The 18,743-nt window shown below is 45.4% G+C and overlaps 2 protein-coding genes across 3 annotated transcripts in view; both read left to right on the forward strand.

Moving 5' to 3' along the window:
* The window catches only part of SLC22A4 (solute carrier family 22 member 4), a 28,075-nt gene extending 16,244 nt beyond the window's left edge, over positions 1–11,831 (forward strand). The window contains exons 5-10 of one of the 2 annotated variants that reach the window (XM_050905049.1): positions 742–868; positions 2,920–3,020; positions 4,024–4,238; positions 4,896–5,078; positions 7,480–7,615; positions 8,849–11,831. In XM_050905049.1, coding sequence (XP_050761006.1) covers positions 742–868; positions 2,920–3,020; positions 4,024–4,238; positions 4,896–5,078; positions 7,480–7,615; positions 8,849–8,924 — 838 coding nt within the window. In that variant the 3' untranslated portion in view covers positions 8,925–11,831. The remainder of the gene's footprint in view (positions 1–741; positions 869–2,919; positions 3,021–4,023; positions 4,239–4,895; positions 5,079–7,479; positions 7,616–8,848) is intronic. The other variant, XM_050905050.1, reaches the window with a different exon arrangement.
* A 1,398-nt stretch (positions 11,832–13,229) lies between these two features.
* LOC127021799 (solute carrier family 22 member 5-like) overlaps positions 13,230–18,743 on the forward strand; it is a 28,412-nt gene continuing 22,898 nt past the window's right edge. The window contains exon 1 of the mRNA XM_050905048.1: positions 13,230–13,714. Within this exon, the coding sequence (XP_050761005.1) occupies positions 13,322–13,714 (393 nt within the window). The 5' untranslated portion in view covers positions 13,230–13,321. The remainder of the gene's footprint in view (positions 13,715–18,743) is intronic.

Raw genomic sequence — 18,743 nt, forward strand, 5'->3', positions numbered from 1 at the left:
CGCTCGAACCCGTTGACATGGCTTTGGGTCAGTCCTTTAGGGAGTTCATCAGAGAAGGAGTATCTGACCTTTTTCCCAAGGAGAGGAAAAAATGCTGCTGGCTAAAGGGAGCAAGGTAGCATCTGTTAAGATCAAAGGATTTAGTTAAGGAAAGGTGAGATTTTCTGTCCTGTGTTTGGTGTTAATTCACTCAACACATGCCTGGAATTGATTAGAAAATGTCATCAGCTCTGCAAGGGGACGCTGCCACTGTCCTCTGCCTGGGAGAGCCTGCCTCAGAGTTGTGGTAAAATCGTGAGGTTTGTATATAAGGTTCCTATGACACAGAGCCTTTAAATATACCCTGTGCATATTTAAAGCATTTCCACATTGTGTGCAGTTTCCTAAGAACATTTTTGCTCAACACTAGTTAAGCTACCCCCATCTTTGCTGTCTATCTGGTGACATCTGTTTTTTTTTCTGGTGGACATCAATTATTCCTTAAAAAACAACCACCAAGGACAAGGGCCCAAGCATCTGCTTCAGCACGAGAATAAACACGTCCCATATATTTGAATTCTCCCACTGATCCCAGTGGGACAAATCCATGAATTACATTGTCCACATGCTTCTGTGCTGACTGTCTTCTGCTGCAAGCAATCTGTGAGATGAGAGCATAACTCATAAAAACGATACATGTGTTTTTAATAACTTTTTGCTTTTGTGAAAATGTTGAGTCATTTATTCTGAAACTCATTGCAGGATCATTCCTGAATCCCCTCGGTGGCTGATCTCCCAGGGAAGATATAAGGAGGCAGAAGTTATTATCCGAAAGGCTGCCAAAATAAATGGCGTTCCAGCCCCAGCCGTGCTTTTCGACACCACAGAGGTATGTTTCATACGTCCTGGTTCTTCACCTCGCCGGCAGTTTCCCCCTTTGGCCAGTTGACTTGTTGGGAAATGCCAGCAGAGAAATGGTTTGCACCAGCAGCTCTTAGAGGCTGGCAGTGACTGTTGGCGTGAGGTAAGTGCTGGGTTAGCGAGTTCAAAACGAGAAGCCAGAGGGGGTTTTTATTTGTTTGTTTTTTACAGTAAAATTCTCTTCCTCAGCAGTGGTTGGTTGTGGTTTTCAGAGCAAGGGTGACCCAGATTGCTTCATCCTTTGGGCACTGAGAAGACCTGAGGAAGACGTGTTTGTCCCCATTTCAGCTTGGCGCGGTATTAGCGATTTGCAGTGTAACAGCAGCCTTTCACGGGGAGGGCTGTGCAGGGGACCCTAAATCGGCACCCACGTGTGCGGGGGCTGCGTGGAGCCCCGAGGGACTCCTCAGCTTGCACAAAGCAGCCAAAGCACCCGAGTGCTACAAGGGCACTTGAAAACCATGACGGTAGCAAAGGCAGGGAAGAACATTAAGCTCTTCTTCAGGCTTGTTTTTTTCTTGTATTTCATATTTATTGGTTAAAAGGAGAAAGCCTAGCACAAACCTAGCACGCCAGCAAGCCTGGGAGCAGCACGGCCGCAGCAGGCTGGCTGGTTCTTGTGCTCATCTCCCCCTCTAGTGGCTCTGCCCTCGCTGGAGCTCCTGCTGAAGAGGCACAGATATTTTTCTTGTGCAAAGAAACCAGCAACGCTTCCAGCCTTGCGTCAGCAATGACCGCGTGTCCGTATGTCAGATCTTACTTTACTGCGTTATCCTAGCACCTGCTGTTTATGCCTCCTGATGTCTCCTGATAGAGCAGAAAGCAAAGCACCGCGTGCTCCTTTGCAGTCTCTACGGGAGAGAGCTGCTGTGTCCTACACCTCCTGTGGGCAGGATCCATCTCTTGAATGTCACGCTTACATTTTGGCAGAGCTGCTGAAGATCTCTTTTCCAAGTGTATGTTCTAGTGTAAATTGAAGTGCATGTTCCAGCTATGGGAAGCTCATCCTACAGAAACCATGGAAAAGCACTTTCCTTACTTCACAGCCAAAGTTCAGATGTCTTTCATACTGGACATGACTTTTTCAGGCTCCAGCACGTGAGTTTGCTTTTCATCACTCCTGAGTTTTTTTGAGACCAAGCAGGCAGCTCAGCTGTCCTTTACTTCATGGCAATCTTGTGTGCCAAAGTGTCTGTCCACAGAAGCCTGAGGATGATGTTTGCACGTTAAGTCCTCTGTTGGAAGTATTTTTCAAGCATTGCTAGAAAGACATTCCTCTGAAACCATCCTCTCTGTCTAGGAAAGGAAATCTCCAGGGTAGCCCCATAAGGAGGGCCAGGGTGGTTCGCTCTTTGGGCTTGGGGGGAAGCCTGGCCACAAGCGCTGGCTTTGCCCCGGCAGGCAGAAGGGCACCCTAATGCCACCCAGAAGATTCCTGCTTCAAGCCTCAAACTGGACCTTCCGTCTCCGATCTGGGGTGGTGGATGCTCCCATGATGCGCCCTGGCCACCATGCCGAGCTCTGGCATCCGTCCCCCTCCCCGGCAGGCAGGCAGCAAAACTGGGTGATTTTCTGCATTTATTTCAAATCGTTTGTGAAGGCTGAACAGAAGAGAGTTGAGTGGACAGTGCACAGAAAAATGCCTTTGGTAATGAGGTTACTCCTGGAAGTACCGTGTTAGATCCTTGAGGAAGTGTTAATGCGTCTTTCTTGTCAGCTGATCCTCCTTTTTCATTAGCCAGCATGGTGCAGTGGTCTCAGTGCTACCTTTTTTTTTTTTTTTTTTTTTTTTTTTTTTTTTAAACAAAAAACCTGGAACCTACCACGAGTACAGCTGGGTGCAGAGACAAGCTCTACCTAAGGACCGCCCTCCCTGGTGCAGAAGTGGCCCTTGGGCTGACTAGTTATCCCCTGATAGAGTCGTAACTTCGTAACTGCCCAAACTTGTGGGTGTGCAGAGGTTGTTTTGCTCTTAGGTGTGTGGGAATTTTTTTGGTTTTGTTTTCCTTTTTCCTTCAGATGCAGGATTCGAAGCCTCAGCAGCAGCAGAAGGCTATCCTTCTGGACCTATTTCGAACCCGAAACATTGCAACTATTACTATTATGTCATTACTTTTGTGGTAAGGAAATGTGTATTCCTAAAGTACCCAGGCAATAGAACAGTTTCTGATTTGAGGGCACATGCCACAGGTTTAGATAATAAGTCTCAGCCTCGGAGCCCATCTACACACGGTCCTTGGCCAGTACGTGGCCCTCAATGTCCTTGCACCCGCACTGCATTAATATACAAGAGTATGGAGAGAGTAGCCTCGACTCAGATGTAAAATAGTTAGGAATCTATATGTAACAACTTGTGTATTTTAAATTCTGTTGCTTTTTTTTTTTTTTTTTAAGAAGCTCCCATCTCTGTAATCTCTATTTGAAGAGAAATGTCCTTCTTGAAGCAAAGGCAGCAACTCAGTAACATAACAAGAAGCAGACCCATGGCCAGCGTTTTTGTTCTGTTTCTGTACAGTGCCCATCTCAGTGAGATCCTGGTCCCTGCCTGGGCAGCCACGAGGAATGAGGACCCAATAATACCATATAGACAAACCGAGACCCTTTTCTGTACATATTTCCCCCAGCAGAAAGGAACTGGCTAGCACACTTGGCATGCCATAGCAAGGCAATCTTGAGATTTGAAACCCGAACGTCCAGCTCTCTCGTGAAGATTAAATAAGATGTAACGGAACTGCTGAGGGTGGGAGATCCTGTCACTGGAGTTGGCTACAAGTAGGAACGTAGTTGGCATGGGAAGCTTTCAAGAGTTATTTCATTGTGCCGTTAATGAGTCCATTGCAGTGAAAAGCCTTTGTGAACGACTTCCACAAAGCCTTTTACTTGGTATAGTGTGTGGAGGAAGGACAGAGAAATCAGAGGTCTCTTCAAGCCGCTGTGGATATGGTCACTGGAAGGGATGACAGAATTAGAAAGATGGGGTTGCCACTGAGATTTTTTTTTTAAGCCACGATGCCTGTGGCGATGCTTTGCGACATCCTATTTTTGTAACAACATCTGAGGCAACACTGGAGGCGTTCAGAGACTGGTGCTTCTGGAATAATTTGGGTTTATTGCTTTTCTCAGGTTTTTCACGTCAGTTGGTTACTTTGGCCTGTCCCTCAGCACTCCAAACTGGCATGGAAATGTCTACATCAACTGTTTCCTCTCGGCTGTTATTGAAGTTCCAGCTTACGTGATTGCCTGGCTTCTCCTCCGCTCCCTCCCTCGGCGCTACTCCTTATCTAGCACCTTGTTTTTAGGGGGAGGTGTTGTCCTCTTCATTCAGCTGGTTCCTGCAGGTACAAGATTCAATACATGACTTAAGTATATAAAATGTTAGAAATATTTTATGGTACTATCTAATAGTTCTGTAAAATTACTGGAAACCATGATCAAATTTAGAATTTGAGGTCCAGTTTATGCTGATCACTTGCAGCCAGGATTTTTTTATGTATATGCTGAGTCACGCACGGCTCTCATTTATTGTGTCAAATTACTGAGCTTTTTATAGTCCGGGGGAACCAGCTTGTAAAATGAGAGCCAAAAGTGTACTGTGATTTATCTGGTTGTGCGCAGAGGCTAAAAAAACCTGCAAGTCTTCCAGGTTTCACTGTGTGTAAATCTCCACAGGATTTTGTGAAAAAGGGGTGGATTTAAGCTTGTGCTTTTTTGCTGCGTAATCCAGAGTTTTTTGTTCCATTTCAAGAACGCTGTTTTACTGGGAGAGAACCAAAATCTGAAAAGTACAAAATAACCTGAGCATCTACGTTATGCTCAGTGGGAAGTCTGGAGCCAAGTCATCTAGGGATGGGACTAATACATTGTATAATTAAAAAACAAAACACACACAACTGCTAGGAAAAAAACAGTGATACGGTCTTTGGGATGTAAAAGAAATACAAGTAATAAGCACAGGGTGTTGTTTATTCACCTTGATTTTATTTTTTCTCCTCCAGATTTTAACATCCTGTCTGTTGGCCTGGTGATGCTTGGAAAATTTGGCATCACAGCTGCATTTTCAATGCTTTATGTCTACAATGTGGAGCTATACCCAACGCTAGTGCGAAACATGGCAGTCGGAGCTACTTCCACGGCTTCCAGGCTGGGCAGCATCATTGCTCCTTACTTTGTTTACCTGGGTGAGACATCTCGTGTTTCTTGCCTTGCGCTACGCAACTGCCCAGAGAAGTTATCAGAGCTTCTAGAGCGCAGGCTCAGCTTTAAGTCCCTTCATTTGTTGTCTTTTAAGTCCCTGCTCTCGCCTTGGGTCTGAGTTCATTCTCGTACGCTGTAGAAATGAAGCGGAGCTCCTTGGGTTTCACAAAAGAATCAGGCACGTTTTTCCTTTATTGAAGCTAGGCACCATTCATACAGCACCGGAGTGGGTCCGAGCTGGTCCAAGACAATGACAGTGTCTATAAACCGTGCAAGCGGAGTGGTTGGGATGATAACTGGACACATCTTGGCAATGGGTGTTACCCCGGGATGCCGGTTAGTTTCTCAGGAGAGTGTGACAAGAAGTGATCTTGCAAGTAAGGAAATCTAGCAGTAGGAAATTCATTGCATTGTATTCTTCCTGCGCATGCCGAGATGGGTACGTCAGGAACAGATGAAGCAGGCAGGAATCCAAACATCTCCTGAATCTGTGCTCTCCAAAGCAATACATGGAAAACATACAGATTAAGCAGCAAAATAGTGTGTTTAATTGTGACCTTCATGAAGTGATTTTTTTTGAGTTACTAAGCCAGGCACCTCGGCATTCGTTTTGCTTTTTCTTATTGTTCATGCCTTGGTCTGTAAGCAGAATTATTGATTTCCTCATAGGCTTTTTTTTGACACTCATTACCATCACATTCTGAGTGCTGTACAAATATTAATGGATAAAGCTTTTTTGTTTTTAAAAAAAGTACATGGAAATGACCCTCATGTTGCAGACAGGAAAGGGTGACAGAGAGCAGGGGATTAAGTGTGGAAGGATCTGTGAATACCGGCTGCTCAGTCTGGGCTGCTCAATCTCCTGTTTCTTTCGCTCACACATGATTTATTTCCTTCTACCATCACTAGACCCGTCTCAGCTCTCCCCTGCCCCTAACGAGTTTTGCTTGCTGCTGAGACCTTTGATACAAAATGAGCGTGACTTTGCCGACTCTGGCAGAACGTTGCTGGTGTACTAAGGGGTTAATGCTGGTTCACCATGCCAGGAAAGGGGAGAAGAGACTACTATCTGTAGCTCGCCTGTGTTGTCTGACCTCTGCATTCCACTGTGACTGTAACACGCTGTACCAAAAATGATGAAAATACATTGTTTTATTTCATACTTGTACAGTGCAAATGTAAAGTAAAAGGGACAGCAGGACTGTAATGCTCCTTAGGGTCTTCAGTCTCCGTTGCAGCACAGGTAACAATAAGAGAGAGATATAGACAGGATAAAGTTTTTACTGTTGGTTTTTTTTTTTCTTCCTCCCAGGTTTCCATAGGCTCAGCCTTTAAAAAATCTTGTTCCAGTCATCAGAATAGTTTCCTAAACTTTAGGAGGTTTTAGGAGAAACTCATCAGCTGCTGATACTTGCTACAGCTAAGTTAGGACCTTGCAGTTCATCCAGCTCATGAACACAGAAGAGATCAAATCACAAGCTTTGGCTCTGTGTGAAATACCCAGGGGTCTTCGCTTTAATCCTACTTTATTCCATACATTATAAAGCATACTGCTCTATCCCAACTAAAAATAAAGCTGTCAAGTCCAGTTTGGTACTTTCTCTACCTTAAATACTTTAACTCCTAGCTAATCCCTTTACTGAAAGACTTTTTCATTGCTCTGCTATTGTGACTTGAAGATCCTGCATCCTGCCCAAACGCTTGTGCACTAGCTTCAGGCTGCTGGCAGGGGCCGCTGCCTTCTAGTCCAAAATAATATTCTGAGTAGACCAAGGTCAGAGCCTCTTGTCTGTCATGGGAGGCCTGATGCTTTCTCCCTTTGCAATAAGGAAGGTATTTAAGGATTCCTCTGTTAATGGCCCATTAGTCTGTAACTGGCCTGTTCAGCTGCCATCAGTCTCTTCCCTTCTTTTGCACAAGCCCAGCAGGATGCACAATCCCAGGCAGCTGATGAGGGAGGGAATGGTTTATTCCCTCGTATTAAATTATTTAACGGAGGATTTGGTTCTTGATGACAGTGTAGTACTGAAGACTCCAGCAGTGATCCCAGCAGAGCTGTTACCTTGCAAAGATGTTGGCTATCCCAGTTGAAAACGTACAAAAAACCTATTAGCCGCTACACAAACATGGGGGATGGCATGAAACTGATGGTAGGTGGTGACCATCCTAGAGCATATGTTGTAGTCTTAAAATTGAAAAATCCCTTTGTTTGCTAGCAGATACCAGATGTAGCTCAGTTTTGGATTCACCTTTGGTATTTATGAAGATTTCAGCTAATTATTCCAAATTAATTCTGCATTACAGCGATGTCTGGAATATAAATTTTACATGAGTTCATTGATTGTGGGCATATAAGTACTGGTGTCATGTCCTGTGTTCTGTCAGGTGCCTACGACAGATTCCTACCATACATCCTGATGGGAAGCCTGACTGTGCTGATCGGGATCCTTACCCTGTTCCTCCCGGAGAGCTACGGCAATCCCCTGCCTGAGAGCTTTGAGCAAATGCTGAAGGTGAAATGGTAAGGTGGCTGTCATTCATCCCGTGCTCCACAAGAATTCAGGACCTCTTTCTACATAGTCCCTTTTCACAATCAGTAAACATGTTTCATCAGATCCACTGCAAAACATCAAAGCTTTCAAAGTGCCCTTTAGATTATTTTTTGGGGTTGTTCATTTGACAGACATTGACATTATGCAGTTTCTCCAGAATCTCTGAACCTGAGAGCTGATGTGCTTGAAAGTGGGCACCCACAAATCAAGGCTGACCTTCACATCACCTTGAGGCTGTTGCTTCTTATCTCCCAACACCTTCCATCCTTTTATATCATTCACTCTCCTTAACTCTTCATTTAAACTACTCATTTAGTAGGATGATTTACATTACAAAACACTTTACTCTTTCAGTGTAAGTTCATTAGGTACTACTCCAAATTAAACACAGGATTTCAATATTCTAGCCTCTTTCATTTGGGAGGCTAGAGACATGCCAGGACAGCTTTTCTCCTGGTTTATTTGGTTTAGCTGTAAGCAACGATAGTTCTCTTGCCCCACCACCATTGCTATTTAGGGTACCCTGAGCAAACCTCTCCACTGAAATCCGTGCACGTACATTATAGTGCTGGCGCAGTGGAGATGGCCAGTGTTTGCTCATAACGATCATGGGAGGAAAATTCTTGGGAGCAGCAGAGGGAAACTGAATTAGCCAAAGTGCAGCTGCATAGCTACCATCCAGCTTAGTGGGAATTTGTCGTGGAACAGAATTTGCCCTTACAAGCAATAATAGCTTGAAAAAGCTGGAATTGCCTGTATCTGATTCCTGGTTGGTATAAGGAGCTGTCATTATGCTTCCAGAATAAGAAGAATTCTCGGGCTAGCTTCCTTGAGAAGGACATGCTGCTCTCTATCACAATTAGGGACTTCTCGTAGGTCTGACCTATGGCTTTTTGGCTTTGCAGTTGACGAACTGTAGCTAGAAATCCTAGAGTCAAACCAGATGCCCTTCGCAGTCTTCTTGCATAAACAGACTGCAGTAACTGAATTACAGTCGCTGAATTACGTTCAAGTTCCAAGTGTTGTTTGCTGCACTACTTCTGCCATCCGGAAAGGCATACTTTACAGAGCATTACATTTTTTCTAATGTTTATATTAGTGGTGTTACATGCTTATTTTAGCGGTGCTAATTTGGAGGGGGAAGTGTCTGATGACACCCTGTAAAACCTTCTCTAGCTTCTCAGTCTTTCACTTGCTTTCAGTTTCAGAAATGGGCAACAAGCCACTGGCATTAGGAATTCAAAGGAGAGTCCTAAAATTCTGGTAACACCCTTGTGAAGAAGGATGCACACTCTCAGAGGGGCTGAAAGAAGAACAAGATCTTCTCAAAATGCATTTTCTGCCAGAGGAAAACAAACAAAACCCAACAGTCAGTGCTACTGCACCATAGTTATTATCCCCTGTGCTGCTGTACCCAAATACACAGTTTACTGAACAGATGCTGTCTACTCCCATAGGACTCTTCGTCTGTAATTCAGTGTCCTGATACCTGGGGTTTGTCAGCACATACAGTCCCTGCTGAGAAAAGGGGGCCTGCATGTGCTGAACGTGATTGATGCGAGGAGTAAGCTAGAAATGAGCCTTAGGAATAATACAGCAATGACTCCAGTCAGTCAGGTTCTCAATGAAAGCTGCTTAAAGAAAAAAAATGATAGCAAACGTAATGCTGGTGGTTTTTACTCACTGTGCGTGCTGACTGGATGAAGGGGAGCTGGGTGTCTGTCTTTGAAAATCTCAGTACACGCCCCTAAACGAAAGATCCTGGCCTCCTCTGAAACCTGCGATCAAAGCCCGATAGACTAAGTGGGATCAGAATTTAGTTGTACCAAAGCAGACATAGACTTCACTGTAAGGACACGGTTTTTAAACAAGACATCGGAGTATCTTTGGATGTCGCTTGCTTTTCCTAGGACCTGGGATCCACTTGTCCCTGTAAAAGCTGATGCTTTTTCATAAAGCCTGAGCCCGCTGAAATCCTTGGGCTTCATGAACGTTCAGTGTCTTTGGGGACGGGGAGAAGCCTTTAGCACAGAAAGGACTATTGCTTGCTGACCACCTGATGGGCCATGTCTGCTTTCAAAACACGGCCTTTAGCAAGTCAATGATCCTGTCCAAACATGCCATGCAGTTTTAGCTTTCAGGTTTTCCGTGGCATATTGGCACAAGCGGTTTTTTAGATCTTTTGGGTTTTTTTCCTAAAGCATTTAATTTCTCCTTTGAATATATACCAGATTGTTTTGTACCTTCAGAGAAAGCTCATTGCAGTTTCAAAAGCCTCTGCAAAACCTTTGTACCCTTTACAAATTTAAAGGGGATTTGATGCTGACAAAAAGCTGATGTTCTGTAGTGGAGATGTTCACCTGCAGCTGTTAAAAATGCAAAAGGGGTAATTTGGGACCACAGTTTTTTTCAAAACAAAACAAAAAAAAGCCAGCAAAGCCAGTGTTTTGTTTTTCAAATCCTGCAGGTTATGTATGCATTTTTTAAAAGTTCAGCAAAGCTAGATTGGATGAAAACTCAAATGTAGAGCGTAGAGTTGTGCTACTACTGTTTTATGAACACTACAGAGTTTGAAAAAAGTATAAGACCTTTTATTTTTCTATTTATAGGCTGCACTTCCTGGCTACATAAAGTCTATCACAACTGGTAGACTGATTTTGATCCTCTATAAATAACAACTAGCCATGATTCACCTTCTGTAAGGGCCAACAAAAGCACACTGTCTCATCTCTGATGTGAGAGTTCATGGCAAGTTGTCTTGTGCTGGCACTTGGCACAGGAATGAGGTTCTCCCTGTAAGTTCAAGCACAAATATAAAGCTTTATAACATTTAAATGCAAGGAACTTGTGCAATTATTTCAAGCTGCTCTTTGGGACGCAGAAATACTATTTACTTTCATATTAACTTTCTGCAGTTGTGCTTTTGCCATAAATGTAATGTGGCATGAGGCAACCATTATCCTGTGACCCGACGTTCTCATCCCTTCTCAAGCTGGAATTTCTCTAACAGCAGCAGTATTTAATCTTGGTTTTACTTATCACAAAGTTAATCTATAGAATAGCTGTTTAGACATAACTAAATGTCTCAACAAAACCTTTATATCAGTGTAGGGCAGGTTTGAGGACTTGGTTAAATATAGGTGGCCATATTTTTATGAAGATTTTTATATTAAGTTGATACTTATGTGATCATAGGCTTGGGTATTTCTAAAGGTAAATATTTTTGTACTCTTGAACTTTGTAGTATCTTAAAACCTAGTTTTCCTATTTTAAATAAGGAAAAGGGTTGTGTTTTTTTTTTTAAATACCTTGTTTTAATCAGTTTCATTTTTCTTACTTATACCATTGATCTCAAGCTAGTGTCACATTTTAGTATTTTTAATGGCAGATTTAAAAAAAAAAATCTTTCACAAGAGTGGAATGCCTTTCTGAAAAGTATGTGATGTTGTTATAAGGCCTTATGGTGTCTGAGCATAGTAAAAACGAGAAAAGGAGATTGCTTCAGCTAATGAAGCATTTGCAAGGAGAATTTCTGTCCCCTGCTTGCATGGGGATTTCTGAAGAAAGCCAAAGAGCAACAGTCTGCAGAGAATCAAAACAGGGATGAATCTGGAGTGCCAGTTTCTGGCGAATTACTATTTTTTGAATTGTAAAGCTGAAGAAAACAGCGCTGGTTTAGTAGCTATTGGCAGACATTCAGTTTATTGCTAGTGAGCTATTTAAGCCTCGCGGTGCAATCTTCAGGGAGTTTTCTGTGTGTCAGATACTCGGCGGGGCTCAGTATGGGACCTGTGTGCTCACACGCAGCTGGGGGATGCCTGTAAGGCTCCGACCTGGGGATGGGAGGGAAGCACCAGCTGGATCGCTCCCACTGACCGCAGGGGCCGTTACGCCGTGTCTCATCTGTCACCTCTGTCACGTCTCCTTGGGTCTCTCTGTGCAACCTCTGATCCTCACCTGGCTTACTGGATCTGCTAAAGCATATATGAAACGGTAGTAATCGTCACTCGTTAACTTCTGTCGTCATTGTAATAAAAATGTGCACTGGCATTGTATAACCTGCTTTCCGCGTGGATTGTAATTGAAGAATAAAGTCTCCTAACGCTTTGTGCAAAGAAGTTTCAAGAAGTACTTTAAAATGTATTTAGCATGGATAAAGTATGAAAATAAAACCCTAAAATAAGCTCTTCCACACAGGAAGACTCTTACGGTGTAGTTTTTCTGGCTTTCTGATGGTTCAGTCCTGACTCTGCATTCCTGCAAAGCCCTGGACAGAGACCCCGGCCAGGCTCAAGAATGATTTTGAGGTTAAACTTCTATTTTGTGTATTTCATTTCCTACCTTTGAAATTTTTCACAACCGTGCAATTCCAACATGGAATGAAAGCTCTTTTTAAATACAAGCATTCAAAAATGCTGTAAAAGGTACGCATTGGGCTTTTATCAATTAGAGGTGGAGAAAATATCAGCCAAAAAACACCAGTCGGAAATGTGAATGAGCCTTAGGGAGAGCAAGGCCAATTTCTGCAGTGACGATCATGCAGCTTAACTGAGCTCTATGGGAGACACGATCTTCACGACAGTGCCGCTGGGTAATGAGCTGGGATTTTTGGCCTAAGAAGAGAGTATTATTTATTAAATAATAAAACAAGGCGAGGAACCATTTAATGCTTGGACTTGCAGAAAGCTGCTTTCCTTTGATTGTGGGTGAAGGCTCTTGGCTCATACGTGGTAACGACCCAAACCAAGGCCTTACCGAAGAACCCTGGGCTGGTTCACCTGTAACATGTAGCTAAGCTCTGGGGGTTGCAGGCAGCTGAATATTGATTCAATTCATCTCAAACCCGGTTTCTGAACCCTTTGGGCAGTAAATAAGGGATCTGATGCCTGTATTAATGGGCTGCTTCTGACAAGGAGTCACCAGAGAGCAGGGGACATGCCACCCAGCCCGGCCTGGGCCAGGCGCCTCGCGGGGAGCTGGAAAGTGGCCCGGGGCCAGAGCAATGCTTGCCCAGAGCCCGCAGCCGAGCCCTGCTTCGGCAGGCAGGGAGCACCGGTACGAGCAGGCAGAGCTGCTGCCTGCAGGCCTCTGTGCATGGCCTGGCATCTCCCGGCACGCCGGGGTTGCCTCTTCAGCCCTTGCTGTCAACACAAGCCCGAGGCGCTGGCTGAAGCCAGGCCTGGGTTCTCCCTCTCTCCCTCAGGCCTCGCAAAGCCGCCTCGGCTCGGCTCAGCTCTGCTCTGCTCGGCGGAGAGGCGAGGCGAGGCACGGCGGCCCGGCCAAGGCGACTCCCCCCGCGGCGCCGGGGCTCAGAGCGCTGGAACCGGCGCCAGGCCCGGCCTTCGCCTCAGGGGCCGAGCCCCCGCCGCGCCTCCCGAGCGGGCGGGCGAAGGGCATGCCGGGAGCCGCCTGCACCGGGCCGAGGCGGCCGGGCCGCGCAAGGCAGGGCCGGGCCGGGCCGGACCGGACCGCGGCGGTTCCCCCGCGGCGCCGGCAGCGACCGGCCCCACCTGAGGGGGCCTCCGCCGGCAAACCCCACCCCCGGCCGCTCCCCCCGCCGGCGAGGCCCGGCCCATGGCGAGGCGCTCGGCGGGCTGCGCGGCGGCTCGGGGCGGGCGCTTCCTGCCCGCGCCAGAGGGGCCCGCAGGTAGCGGCGGCCGCAGCTCGGCCGCGCCATGCGCGACTACGAGGAGGTGACCGCCTTCCTGGGCGAGTGGGGCCGCTTCCAGCGGCTCGTCTTCTTCCTCCTCAGCGCCAGCATCGTCCCCAACGGCTTCAACGGCCTCTCCATCGTCTTCCTCGCCGGCACCCCCGAGCACCGGTGCGCCGTGCCCCGCGGGGCCAACCTGAGCGGCGAGTGGCGCAACGCCAGCATCCCGCTGGAGCTGCGGGGCGGGCGGGCGGCGCCGAGCCGCTGCCGCCGCTACCGCCTGGCCGCGCTGGCCAACTTCTCGGCGCTGGGGCTGCGGCCCGGCTCCGACGTGGAGCTGGGGTCGCTGGAGCAGGAGCCGTGCCTGGACGGCTGGGAGTACAGCCGCGATGTCTACCGCTCCACCATCGTCACCGAGGTGCGGCGGGGGGCGGCGGGGGGCGGCGGCGGGAGCGGGTCCCCCCGGCAGCAGGAGGCGCGGGCGGGCTGCACGGGGGGTGCCAGGGAAAAGCGTGTGGTTATCGTAGCACCGGTGCTTTCCCTTGGCCTAGGGTCCCAGCCTGGGCATCGCCCTTCTGTGAAATCGGGCATGCTACATTTATTTTGAGATATTCTGTTCCCTTCCACTTGCAAAAGTTATCTCCAAGTGCAGCGCATTTCCTTAACTAGTATGGCATGTGTATGGTAACTGCTTAATGGGTTTCATCTGGTATCTGTACAAGTGGCTTGGAGCAAGGGTCAGGACAGGGACAAGGGGTTCAGCTCACTCGGTGGTTCAGAGATGTCTCTTTGAACTCAGGTCAAAAGGGTTTGTTTTCTTTCTTTGGGGGGAAAGGAAAAAAAAGGCGGTAGAAGTCACCCTGAGTTGTGCAAGATGCAGCAGTCGCGGAGCCCTGGTTTGATGCTGTGTCCAAAAGGATGCTGAACTTGGCTGTGTGCCCACGATCCCTCTGCTTTGGTCGTGCCCACTGCTTTGGTCTCCCCGCTCACCTGCCAGGACGGGTCAGGTTCTCGTCTGCTCAGATACACCTCTCGAGTCAAGTCTCTGGTCAGGGCAACCAAACAAAGTTGAAGCTGTGCTGATGGTGCCTCTTGTTTCAGGTGGAAGCTGCATAGACCCACAGGTGCTGGTTGACTTAAGATACAAGGAAATGGATTTTGAGGAATACTTGAATTTCAAAACATGTATAAGTTTTTTCAGAAGGCTTACAAGCCATTTGTACAGTCCCATTGCCTGTTTGTGCCTGTGGAGAAGTTTTACAGAGCTGGAACTGTGTTTGCCTTTATTCCTTGCTTTGCAAAATGGGTTATGATGGGTGTTTGGATAATGATGGATGTGAGTACTTAATCACCATAAGCTGATCTGAGCACGGAAATCTTCCTCAGGAGGAGGAAGACTGGGGTGAGGAAGGGAGCATGGGAGAGGAGCCGTGCCAGCACAGGGAGGCATGGAAATGGTGACGCTGGAGTTGTTGGAAACTTCCCGTGAACATGGACAGCAGCAGGGGCTTGAGTGATTCTGACAAGTGGCACAAGGCATTGCCTCGCCTGTTTCTAAAGAACTGCTGTCTTCCTCGAGAGAAAAGCTGCTCTGAATTTCTAGACCCTGGTCGTTGCTGAAATGCACTGTTGTGAAAGGCTGAGGTGCTCTTAGGGCAGCGTAAGGCAATTGGCGGCATCTCGGGGCAGTCCCGTTCACAGGTGACCGTACGGGTTTTGTTCCCGTGCCTCAATACAATGGTTGACCTGGCTTAGACATGGTTTCAGCCAGTACTTTGTCTCTGGAGCTTTGGCTTGGTGTAAATTAAAATGTCTTGAGCTATCGGTATCATCCAGGAGTCGTATAACCTGTAAGAAACAGGAGCTGCTAACATTTTGCTGAGACTCCCCAGCAGTTCTGGCCCGTTTTCTGTATGGTTTGGCAGATGTTTTGTGTCTGTGGGAGGTAATGTTTGTCTGCTCAGACATCATGCACTGAGGCGGTTTTTTTTTTTTTTTTCCCTTTAATGCTTCTGAGGGAGTTTTGCAAGAGCTGTGGCCTTTCACATACTTGCAGGTTTTCAGTGTTAAACTTGTTTAATTTCTTGGCTTGGTGCTGCTGCTTTTATGATTCACTAATCTTGTGGTTGGTTGCATATCTCTAACTTGTTGAATAATCATGAGGACCTTTGTCCCAGATTTCTGTAGCCACGCTGGGAGGGGGAAGGGGGAATTTTTTTTAAGAAAGCTTTTTACTGAATCTCTTGTGACTCTAGAGAAAGTCCTCATTTACGGCTCTGCTTTTCAGGGGAGACTTAAAACATTCAGTTCCCTCTCATTTGAAGAGAGACTTCCTTTTCTCACACAAACAACAGAAGGTTGTTATTAGCCAGTCTGCAGTATTTAACCAGCTCCTGTGTAACAAAATCCCTTTCTGTCTTTTACTTTTTGAAATGCTGTAGCTCGGGAGATGAGAAAAGCTTTACTTTGGCTCAAGAAGCCATCTGTGTCATTCTTATTCCTCCATAAGTCCCATAAAAAAAGAACATAAGAGTAATAAAAGTTCGTATGCAGTAGTAAAAGGAATAAAACCAGGGGTAGTTAAGGGAAAGGGCTAACTTCTTCTGCCAGTCATGTCTGTTATGGGGCTATACTGAATAACTGGGAATAGAATTGAGCAATGGAGTTAAGAGCATGAGTGGACTAGAAATATGATATAATGAGAAGACGTTAGATGAGACAGCAGTCAAAACATTTTAGTCCATACAGGAGTAATTCTGACATACTGAAATATAAATAGACACCAGATTTCGTATACACATATTCATCCTCAACTTCTAAAAATGTGTTGCATTGTTCAGCAATTTGAAATCAGTTCAGTGGAGGTGGTGTACTCCAGAGCTGCATGTTTTATGCCTGTTGGGCTCTTAACAAGCTTCAGGGACTGTGTGGCTTTTGCAGAGGAAGGCTGTGCATGGTGGGAATTGCCAAGTGTCCTGAGGCTCGGCGCAGGGCTGGCGCTCTGTCCTGTACGGACGTGCAGGGAGAGAAAGTTCTGGGCAGATACGAGGGCCCAGAGGTTTCCATTCCGTGCACACCAAGGATGCAAGTGCCCTGCTGTGCTCTCAGACCCCTGTCCCTGAAGATCAGTGGGTTATGCCAGACCTTCAGGAAACAAGCGGAGACTGCAGTGGTGACATCTGGCATGACACAAATGGGCACTGGGGTACAGCTGTCGAACTAGAGGCTTCGATGTTCACTCTTTGTTGGAAGGCAGAGGGATGTATTGTTTTGCTTTACCAAAATAAAAACACAGGCTCGTGCTAGCCATTGTAATTTCCACAGGCTTTTCTAAGAGTGGAGCCAGCAGCTGAAGTGTAAATCAAGCCTGTGTCATCCAGGTTCAGCTCTCACCGAACTCTTCATTAATGTTAGTCGCCTCCATTATTTCTCATCTTCTAAAATAGGTGCCTCCTCTTTCTTGCTGTAGGTTAATAGCTGCTTATTTTTCTGGCTGAAGTTCATATTGACAAATTTTTAGCCCCAGGAGCTGATCAAGCTATGGAAAGACCTTTAGGTGATTTGCAGGCACAAAATCTTAGTATTAATAGTCTTGTCAGAAGAAGGAAAAAAAGTCTAGTTTTCATTTAATAAGTAAATATGAATGTCTGACAGAGGTATGAAAGTACTTCTAAAATGCTGAGGTTTTCAAGGTGTGATTTAAGAAGCACATAATGCAGGACCCTTCAGAATTGCACAAAGTACAGACATTTCTGACCTTGCAACAAAAAACAGGGTTAGTATTATTAAAGAATGATAGGCCTACAGTTGATATCATTAAAATGGAAACAATGCTCTTTTAGAGGCACATGGACAATTAATGATAGGGTAATGCTCCCATTATGCTGTCTTTAATTTTAGATTAAAACTCAGCTCATGTTTCTCAGTTCCTGATGTCAGTGCCTTGTTCCCTTTTTCTTCAGCCATCTCAAAAATGTCATGTATGGGGGAGAGTTAAGTTTCTGCACTGGAATTATAAAATATTTGGCACTTTCCTTCCTGTTCTATGCAAGTTTTACCTCTGTAAAAATTTAAAACAACTACAAGGGGAGAAATTGAGCAGGATGTATATTTTGTAGATACAGACTTCTGTTTACATTTAGATAATAAGCTTTAACGTAACATCTAGAACTTCTAAGCATTTGGAATATACAAATGTATTTTCAGAGGAAAGGGTGTTTAATAACACTCATAGCTCTGAAGTAAGCAGAGAGTATTTATATGGGTATAAACAAGACCAGATTCTGAATCGAAGGTCGAAGTACTCAGTTGTGAGACTCCGGGATTTTTTTTAAGAACTTGCCTTTACTTACAGAGAGAAGCAAGTGATAGGAGAGAGTACAGGATATTGGATTAGCTTCAGAAATTCTTGCTAACATGTTGATTTTAAAAAGAAAATATTAGCACATGGAACTATCCCACTTCCTTTTTCAATCACGCGTGTTATTCTCAGTAAGAGAGGAAAACAGTTTAAAAAAAAAAAAAGAGTGGGAGGATGCAATATATTGTAACTGTAAAAATTCCTTTTCCTTATATAACAAGGGTGTAACCAAGTAAGGGCCTTGAAGTTTTTGTATTTGTCATAGTTCATCTTTGTTTAGGGTTCCAGTAATGGTATTAGGGAAGTGCGAGTGCTCCTGCGGTGGAACAGTTCTCTCTAATCTGAGAAACATGCTTTTTTCAAGTGAGGTCCTAAATTACATTGTTGGTGGCCTTGCAACTACTTCCGTAACTTTCCAAACATATTTGGTAGTGGTGTATATTTGGTGGTGGTATATATTTGTTTGCTGTGACGCTGTATTGCAAGAACTTTAGATGTTTTGAAGAGCTCCCCTATGATTAGACTTGCCATTTCCATGTTATGATGCATTAAAAATATTGGGCAAATTTTATGCTTAAATAGGATAGGCATCTTGTTATTAGCAGCTAGAATTTCGTTATTTCCTGTTTTGTCATCTCTTACAAGGTGATATAATTGCAGCGAAAGTGAAGCAGGATAAGGGATCTGCATCGGTGTCTGGATGAGAGCCGTTGCAGGATTTGCTGTTAGTAATTCATGAAGTGCCAGCTCTCCTTTTGAGGCAAGTGGTGTTCTGCACGTGCAGTGGATGCAGAGCCTGTACACAGGAAATTAGTCTTTACCCATTCAGGTTTTGAAGTGCTTAGAGAACTCAGAGGAACGATATTTTTTACTGGTGGTATGGCAGTATCTGCAGCTGGACTTGTGACATCCTGCCTGCCTAAACTTGCCTTGCAATTTTAGTTGTTTTATGCTTTGAAGGTTGTTCCACAGTTTGCAGTTTAAAGAATTCAAATATTTCATCTTGGAGTCCGAATTGCATTGTGATTGCGGTTTGTGTGAAAATTGTAGGGTAGTTTTCTTTTTGGATAGAGGTGTTATATTAATG

Source organism: Gymnogyps californianus, chromosome 14 (assembly GCF_018139145.2).
Source record: "Gymnogyps californianus isolate 813 chromosome 14, ASM1813914v2, whole genome shotgun sequence".
Classification (NCBI taxonomy): Eukaryota; Metazoa; Chordata; class Aves; order Accipitriformes; family Cathartidae; genus Gymnogyps; species Gymnogyps californianus.